We start from the raw sequence: 9,540 nt of genomic DNA, 5'->3' as shown, positions 1-9,540 counted from the left end.
CAAGATTCCTTTCCAAACACTGATTCATTGTTATTTCTTATCGTTTAGTAACATTTAATATAGATTTAATTATTTTGTTTTATCTATCTATCATCTATCCATCTATCATCTATCTATCTATCTATCATCTGTCAAATCTGACCTCTGTTCCTGTGAGTTTGGTTTTTTTAGATTCCACATACAAGTGAGATCCTATGGTATTTGTCTTTCTCTGCCTGCCTCACTTCCTTTCCAATACAATGTTGAATAGAAGTAATGAGATTGTATGTTCCTGTCCTGTTTTTTTTTTTTTTTAAAGATGGTTTATTTATTTTTGAGAGAGAGAGAGAGTGCACATGAGCAGGGGGAGAAGCAGGCAGAGGGAGCAGGGAACCCGATGAGGGACTTGGTCCCAAGACCCCGGGATCATGACCTGAGCCAAAGGCAGACGCTTAACCAACTGAGCCACCCAGGTGCCCCCCTGCTCTTGATCATAGCAGAAATGTGTCAGTCTTTCACCAGTCACTCTGTAGGTTTTTCACAGATGCCCTTTATCAGTTTAAGGGAGTTCCCTTTGATTCCTAGTTTGTTGAGAGTTGTTTCTTTTTTTTAAATCAGGAATGGATTTTTTATTTTGTCAGATTTTTCTGTATCCATTAGGATGATCATACAGTTTTATTTTGTGCTTATTAATAGGGTAGATTATATTGATTGCTTTTGGAAGGTTAGACAGTTCTTGTATTTTTAGGATAAACTGTACTTGGTTACAGTATAGTATTGCTTTTATTATAAGAAAAAAAAAAAAAAGGCAGAAGATGTTCCTGCACATTCTTGGTTGGTTAAAAAGATCACAGATGGTATTGCCTAAAGCCTTATGCTGGTTTTAAAAGGAGAGAGTATTTCTGAGTCATCAAAGTTCCTCTATTAAAAGGAGATTAGAGAGAGCATAAGCAATGGAAGGAAAATGGAGCAAAGAAGAAATCTGAGATGTTTTCATCTTCCGGGAAACATGTTCTGCCGGAGGCAGTTTCCATGCGGATCGGGCTCTAAGGATGCAGGACTGGTGGAGAGGTTGCTGGGGATGATGTTTGCCCCGGGGTGATGAGAGCAGATCACAAAGGAAGATCGAAGGGCTGATGTTTGGCTCCTGTGGTATTTGAAACAGCTGATCCCTCTTTTTTCTTGGAAGAATTTTCACTTTCTTCCTCGGTCTTCCTGACAGTACTTTATTCTGGTTTCCTATGTCCCTGCTCCAGCTCCTTGACTTCTGTGCTGGGTCCTTACTTCTAAATGTTCGAGTCATGCAGGGCTTGGTCATAGGTCTTTCTCTCTCTCTCTAGTCACCCCTCGGCAGTTTCACCCAGTTCCATGGTTCAAACACTGAGAGTATTTAAATAAAATTCAAAGTCTTCGCCATGGGCAGAAAGATTCAGCCAGGTTGGGTCCCGAGCTACCAAGAGGACTATATTTACTTCCCTCGTTCTCCGTAGTCCCCCCCGCCCTGGCTCACTGCTCCGTGAGGGCGCCCCCCTGTTCCTGCAGAGACGTCTTTCACCTGTTCTTCCCTTTTCCTGGACTGTGTTTACCCAGATCTTCTCATGGCTCACTCTCTTAGTCAGTTCTCTGCTCAAATATCCAAGAAAGGCCTTCTGAGACTCCTGCACCTCTCCACCTCGAATAGCTAGTCCATGCCGCGTCACCATATCCTCTGACGCCTCTCCATTTCTTATCACAGGCCTTCTTGAGAGCTCAGATTACGGCCATTTTTTATTTATTCATACATTCTTTGTCTGTCTCCTTCTGTGTGAAGGAGAAGCCAGGAAAGCAAGGGCGCTGTCCTATTTTCTTTTTTTTTTTTTTAAAGATTTTATTTATTTATTTGAGCGAGAATGAGATAGAGAGAGAGAGCATGAGAGGGGGGAGGGTCAGAGGGAGAAGCAGACTCCCTGCCCAGCAGGGAGCCCGATGCAGGACTCGATCCCGGGACTCCAGGATCATGACCTGAGCCGAAGGCAGTCGCTTAACCAACTGAGCCACCCAGGCGCCCCTGTCCTATTTTCTTTTTGACTCTCACTAGGTACTCAAAAAAATATTTGATAAATTAATGCATATTTGCAGACACTTTATATATTAGGTTTTACAAGCCATGCCTACCCAATGTGTGGCTTTTTTTTCAGTTTATTTTTCTAGGTGTTTCTGTTGCATTTGTGTTACCTACACTTAGATGGCAGGGGTTTCTGTTATTTTATTCTTAAGGCCACAGGTAGGCTCTTCTCAGGCATGGCTAACACAAAGGCACAAGAATAGCATAAAGTTCAGTTGACTGTGCTTTGCACAAAATCTTTATGTATTCTAAAGCTAATGACATCAATTATTGACTAAATATTGTCTTTGTTATCCAGTCTTACAAATCACTTAAAATTGTTTTTGTGTCAGTTCCTCTGGTTTGTGAGGACACTGAAGGCACGGACCATGAATTATCCATCCTTTTAGTCCCAGAGCCGGACTCAGAGCCTGGTAAATAGAAGGTTTACCGTAGATATTTGTTGAGATGACAAATACAAGAATCCTTTAGGGGAATTCAATATCCAGGTCCAGATGTATGCCTCTCCTCTGTGAAAGCTTGTCAGGGCTCTCATAAAAGTTTGCGGTTCTCTATTTTCTTAATCGATAGTCTTTTGTGTCTTAAACTTAACCCTAATTCACTTCCTCAAGTAAACTCCCAACTTGCATACAAATCCATCTCTAGCCAAATCAGCTTCCCCGTTACTCACTGAGGATGGAGCTGTGTCTTAGAATGGATACGGTCTCCTTTGGAACCTAGGAGCTGGAGGTCATGGAGAACCAGCCCACAGGGATGATGACCAATTCAAACCAAATGACCTGGATCTAATCCTGCTGGTTCTTATTCTATCACATATGGCCTGGATGAAACCAGAATAAAGAGAGAAAATTACAGACCTGCCCAATGCATGTTTACGTAACTGAGAAGATTCTGGAACCATGTTAAGCATGATGGTGTAATAGGCAAGATAGTTTATCTTCCTTAAAATAAAAAAATATTTTTCTTCCTAAAGTGACAGTCACTGAAAAACAGTTAAAACAGTAACAGAGCATTACATAAATCCCTTCATTTTATGAAATAAAAACACTATTTGGGTTACATTGTGTTGTAGAACAAACCAGCCCAAAATGTAGGGACTTGTAAAACAAGCCCAGGGATTTTATTGTTACCTCTCACAGTTCCAGGAGTTGACAGGACTCAGTCAGGCAGTTTTCACTTGGGGTCTCTAGTGCTGACAGCCCGAGCTGACACTGGATCAGCTGAATGTTCTCTTACTCCCATGGTGGAGACTGACAGAAGCGACCCAGAGACTCAAAGGCTGGAACAGTTAGAGCTCCTCGGGCATCTCTCTCTGACTCTCTGTGGCCTCTCCACATGGCCTCTCCAGCATGGTGGCTTCAGAGTAGCGGGACTTTTTACAGGGGAATTCAGGGCTCCAGAGGTGCATGTCCCAAGAAGGTGCCAGGCGGGGGCTCTACTGGCTTTTCTAAGAGTCTTGGAAATCATCAGCACCACTTGTGGGTACTCTATTAGCCAAAGCAACCCCATAGCCCTCCAGGTTCAAAGAGAGGGACACAGACTCCATCTCTCTTTTTTTTTTTTTTAAAGATCTTATTTATTTATTTGACAGAATGAGAGAGAACACAAGCAGGGAGAGCGGCAGGCAGAGGGAGAGGGAGAAGCAAGCTCCCCGCAGAGCAAGGAGCCCGATGTGGGGCTCGATCCCAGCACCCTGGGATCATGACCTGAGTTGAAGGCAGACACTTAACCCACTGAGCCACACAGGCGCCCCCAGACTCCACTTCTTGATGAAGAAATGGCAAAGTTCTTCAAGAGCATGTGGGATGGAAATATTCTTGCGACTGTTTTTGGAAAATACGATCTGAAACAACCACTGTTAATATTCTGTTGACTCTCTTCCTGCATATGCTATTTTACATAAATGGGTTTTCATGATAATGCTGTTATAAAACCTTCTTTGTTCATATTAGACCAATTGTTATATTACAGAAAAAGAAACGGGTTGGTAACATGGCTTGTCACACAGTGAGTTAGCTGCAGACTCCAAGTCTCTTGATTACAAATATAAGACTCTCTACTGCTCCCCGTGGAATAGTGAAAGCAGGATTCATGTTGGAGCTGTGGGTGGAACTGGGTGGATTTTGAGGTATTTGAGGAAGGAGGACTAGGAGGCTAGTTTGGTAACTCATATAAAGCAAGTGGATTTTAAATTTATAATGAAGACTCAAATGAAGCATAAAAGCTTAAGAGATACCAGAGAGAAAGGCGGGTGACTGATTATATATTTCTTCTTAAAGAGGTTGGATTTTTATAAGTTTAGAGAAGAAAAGAATCTTACTAGATTGGGGACAAATAAACGTAGTTTGGTAGGGCAGGTAGATTGGGGTTGGGAGCCAGGGGACAGTCACAAAAAGAGGAATTTTTTTCCCCCCAAGGGTCTACGATATACTAACAACTATGGCAGTTGCCTGACATATATGTCCATTTAGCCACAAACAGCTTAAATAGATTAAATAATTTTCCTTGGATCATACAGGTGAATCACAGCATCTTGAAAAGCCAGGATTTAGAACCAAATCTTCTTACACTACAGTGCAATTGTTAGCGGATCAGATTAAATAACTAGTAATAGTTTGCTCCAGAGCTGAAAATATTTTGAAAAAGGATTTGGACAGAGAAAAAGAACACGCTCTTCTGGGGAGCTCTAGAGTATATTTAAGGTGGAGGTCCGACAGACATCTCTAGCAGACATCTTCATCAATCAGTCAGCATCCAGATTCACAGAAATCCCAGAGCTGGAGTAGAACTCAGAGTTCATGTAGTTCAGTAATTCTTTAGGTCACCTGAAGGGTGTTTCCAGAATACAAGAGCCTGATTCCTTCGCTGGAGTCTGGGTTAGTAGATGCAGGTTGGGGTTTGGAAGGAAACAGTAAAACCTGTCTTGTAGCCTTTCTCAGCCTCAGGGAAGTCTGAGATTTGACCCTTGGTTTAATACCCCTAGCAATGAGTTCTAGAACTGTCTAGGTGTATGCTGGATCCAAGATGCAGGACAGCCTTGTTAAAATGGCTTCGAAGCTGCTTGACCACTTTTATCTGTTTGTTAAAATTGGTTATGGAGGGGTCTGTAATTGATAAGCAACTTACATTTGCTGAGATGCAGCTGTACTAGGAAAGGGGTAGTCACATACCTTTAAGGGGACTGTGAAGAAGCAAGGCATAATGCCTAAGGAACCCCAGAGCTGAAGTTTTCCTGAACTGAGGTGGTCCACACCCACTGAGTGCTCTCTCTCATGACCATGCACATTCCAAATATGGAATGACTGGGATATTTAGAAGGTGTGCCTGGGAATCATGAGACCTATACTGTGATGTCATTATGTGTGTTGTGTGGCTGTCCTCTACCCTTACTTAAAGCTTTCTTAAAGCTTGACGTTTGGTGTATCTTGTGAATTTAATTGCCAAGCTGAACCCAAGATCACTGCAGCTGGTCGGGCAGGGAAGGCACCGCAGAGTCTGAGAAAGTGCATTTTAAACACGTTCCTCTAGGTAATTCTGATGTATACCCTCAGTTAGAAACAACTGGAACTAAAGGCCTTATTTTATGGATGAGAAAATAGGCTGAAGAAAGTGAGCTGACCTGCCTTAAGTCTCATAACAACTCAGGGAAGATTCAAGGCTAGAACTCACATCTTCTATACATATGATCTCTGATTTTTCATTGAATGCATTTCCCCAAATGTGTTTTGCACACTAGTCCCATGAACTACTTTGTGATGAATTAGGTTACATGTGATTGAATAAGTTGAATTTTGAGAATTGAGTTTTGAGAGTATACCCTACTACCTTCCTTTCTGGAGATTTAGACTATGCCAAAGGCTCTGAGAAGTTGTCTAGTGAAGACATTTTGCTTCACTGAGCTCAGAGTTGCCCCAAATTATTTGGACGTGGGACCCTCCTATGAACATCTCACTGAATAGTAGTTTTGGCAAAACAAATTTTGAGCAAAGTTGACCTAGAGAAATCTAGATTGAATAAATGAATTAGTAAGCTGTAAAAACTAGACTGTAGGCACTGTCTACACTTGTTATTGTCTGAGGTATAAACAATTTGCATCCAAGTTTGTAGTAACATAGATTAGAATCAAGATATGCGTTAGGCTTGTGACTTACCAAGGGGGTTAGGGCTTCATTTCCAAGACAGAGCTACGTGGAAAAGCCCCAACCTCTCAGAGATTAGAATAGGAGGCAGATCTAAAGCTGAATCATCACATCTATGCCATGAACTTTGGGCAGAATCATCCATCTGGTTATGGGGATGAAAAGAATTCAGATGTCTAGCACATCAAAGGAAGAAACCGTTTCCTACTGATGAGCTTTCTTAGGGCACCTTTCATGTCCTTGTTCCTCAGGCTATAGATGAAGGGGTTCATCATGGGTGTCACCACAGTGAATAGCACTGCACCAATCTTATCTCCGTCATCGGGGTGAGTGGATGAGGGGAAGAAGTAAACCCCTACAATGGTCCCGTAGAAGAGTAATACAACTGTCAGGTGAGAGCCGCAGGTAGAGAAGGCTTTCCGCTTTCCTTCTGTGGATGAGATTCTCAAGACAGCCCTGACAATGCAGACGTAGGAGAAGAGGATGAGGGCAGAGGGGAAGATGACAACTGATGAGCCCAGGAAAAACAACACGAGTTCATTGATCCTTGTGTCTGAGCAGGACAGTTTGAGCAGAGGAGCCAAGTCGCAGAAGAAGTGTGGGAGAGTGTTGCTGTCACAGAAGAGCAGTGGGAGGAGCAGAAGGGTGTGTGTTAGGGCAAGAGTGTTACTGAGGACCCACGGAATGACTGTGAGCAAAACGCAGAGCCTGGGTTGCATGATGGTCACATAGTTCAGAGGGTGGCAGATAGCCACAAAACGGTCATAGGCCATGACTCCCAAGAGGAAATTGTAATAACAACAAAGACAATAGAAAAGTACATCTGTGTAATGCAGCTCTCATAGGAGATGGATTGAGTCTTGGTCTGAATATTCATCAGCATCTTGGGGACTGAGGTGGATATGGAGGAAATATCAGCAAAGGGCAGATTGGCAATGAAGAGATACATGGGGGTGTGAAGGTAAGAATCCAAGCTGATGGCCAGAATGATGAGCCCATTCCCAACCACAGTGACCAGGTACATACCCAGGAAAAGCAAAAAGAGGAGCTTCTCCTGCTCAGCCTGGTTGGAGAGTCCCAGAAGGAGGAACTCAGAGATAGTGGTTCGATTTCCTTGATGCATATCTCTGCTGATCTGGAGAAAGGAACACAAGGTCTTCACACCCCCAAGAAAAGCCAGTATGGTACTATTTGGCTAGAGCCATTGCAAGGAGGTGGAGAAAGATTACTTAATAAGGAACTATGTCAACAGTGCAGAGACTCAGGAAATGCCCTAGGAAGGAAAGACAGAGCCACCACAATAGACACTTCTCAATGAACACATTTTAAATTCGAACATGACTCTGAAAGTGATGTTTATAGTTGGTTCCAAATGTAATTAAATGCCTTAAACTGAGGACGATAGGAGAGGTGTACTCCATATTCTAAAGATGCTTAGATACCCCTGAAGGAATTACTTAAAAATGAACAAAATGGCCCTAAAACCTTTCTCAGCATTCACCTTCATTTTGAAATCTAAGAAGACAGAAATGGGTAGAGTCATTGAGTGAAGCGTTTGAGAAGGAGACACGAGCAGGAGTTGGGAGCGTTTACTGAAATACACTGCCGTGTGGGTGTTCCTGCCCACTCCCGTTAGGGGGAGGACATCAGAAAAGCTGCTCTTGGATAACGTGTATAGGAAGGGAAACCAGACGTTTGCTTCGTTGGTGGCTAGATGTTAGGTGAACAGAGAAAGGTTATAGGAACCTAAAGACTTGTGTTCGTGTCCCACTTCTAAAGGTGGGGGGCTCACTGGATTAGCCCCCTGTGGCAGGGGAAGGGGTAATTCTGCACCCTTACCTCGACATGGCATGAGTAGGTGGGTTTCTCCCAGGCCAAGTAAGTGTGATGGATGCTGTTGGGCTCAGGCCACCTTGTTGGGACTCCAACCCCTGTGGAGGTAGAGAAAGCTATAGCAGTGAGGGCATGGGTGGCTCTCTCACGAAAGAGGGATCATTAAAAGATCAGGGAGAAAATTCATTGCCCTGGAGCAGCAGTCCCAGAAAAGAGGCCTCTGAAAGAACCCCAAATAGTCTCATGACATTGCATGCCTGCCACAAAAAACTCACCCGCTAATCCATGGCAGCAGACTTGAAGACTTGTCCCCGTACCCACTCCCATTCTTCTTCCTTCCCACTGCACATCCCCAGGCTACCTGAGCCTTGACTAGGACCGCAATAGGCAACGTGTGTAGTTTTGAGTGACAATCTCTAATTTCACCTTCCTGTGCTATCTCTCCCGCCCACCAGGAGTCCCACACTAATTGTTTTGAGTCCCTGAGGCACTTGTCTAGCTGGTTAAGAGCCGCGCTAATGTCTAAAAAGGCTCACCTCTGAAGGATGGTAAGATCTCAGGAAGTTACTGGAATCTAGACCCAGCAGCTTAACGGATTGTTGACAAGGTAGGAAGGGGGAGCCCGAGAGCAGCTCTTATGTATTTTTCAGAACGAGACTCTTCCCAAGTACAAGTCATGGTGCTGGGCTCTCATGGGGCATTGAGTTCTTTCGATGTCATTTGGGATCATATCCCTGAAGTATTTTCCTCAAACAGACAGTTGTTTTCACATTCCAACCTCAGTGAGGTAAATGGGGAATAGACAGGCAGCTCTGCTTTTTTTGTTTCTTTGTCTTCGGGTGCCTTTTCCCACTTGTGCTTTCCTCGGTAAATTAGTTGGTTGCTGCTCTTCATAGCAAGTGAATTGTTTGCTGTGTGTCTTATGTTTTCAGTGAGACTGTAAATATTTTGAGTTCCTTCTGTTTCCTCTCTAGTGCCTAGTACAGGGGGAACGTTTAGTAAATACTTCAAGAATTGGGTGAAATTCCTGCACTAGGGGGTTATGATTCCAAAGAGAGGCCATCTATAGCAGAAGGGGAGAGGCTACGGCCTTTGTACCACTTGAATGGATGTCCGTGTTGGAAGGGAATCTCAGGATCCAGGGATTTAACACTCAGGGCTCTGAGCTGCAAATGAACGAAATAAACTCTGGGTTTTAATATGAAAAGACATATACCGATGACATGATTTGGGGTGGTTCACAGATATACTAGGAAGGCAGGAAAAACAGATCCTGAAATGGGCAGGAGCAAGGGATGCTATATATATATCTAGACAGAGACACAGCCTAAATCAATACATCTCTTCTAATGCTTACATGTGCCTCATACTATAGTGCAGGTATTTCTTATCTAAACCAGGAACATTCACGCTCTCCTCAACAGGAAACAATTTAACCTATAAACTAAATGTAGTTATTCACGACTAATATTTAAAATAACTGGG

The 9,540-nt window shown here is 43.3% G+C and overlaps 1 protein-coding gene across 1 annotated transcript; it reads right to left on the bottom strand.

The window, feature by feature from the left end:
- Nucleotides 1–6,398: 6,398 nt before the first annotated feature.
- On the bottom strand, nt 6,399–7,378 carry LOC118525737 (olfactory receptor 1S1-like). Its single transcript, XM_036076606.2, is given in 2 exon segments — nt 6,399–7,015; nt 7,018–7,378. Coding segments are annotated over 2 exon segments (945 nt in total). The 5' UTR covers nt 7,346–7,378.
- Nucleotides 7,379–9,540: the final 2,162 nt, after the last annotated feature.

The sequence above is a fragment of the Halichoerus grypus genome, chromosome 11 (assembly GCF_964656455.1).
Source record: "Halichoerus grypus chromosome 11, mHalGry1.hap1.1, whole genome shotgun sequence".
In the NCBI taxonomy this organism is placed as follows: domain Eukaryota; kingdom Metazoa; phylum Chordata; class Mammalia; order Carnivora; family Phocidae; genus Halichoerus; species Halichoerus grypus.
This window is presented reverse-complemented; position numbering and strand designations above follow the sequence as displayed.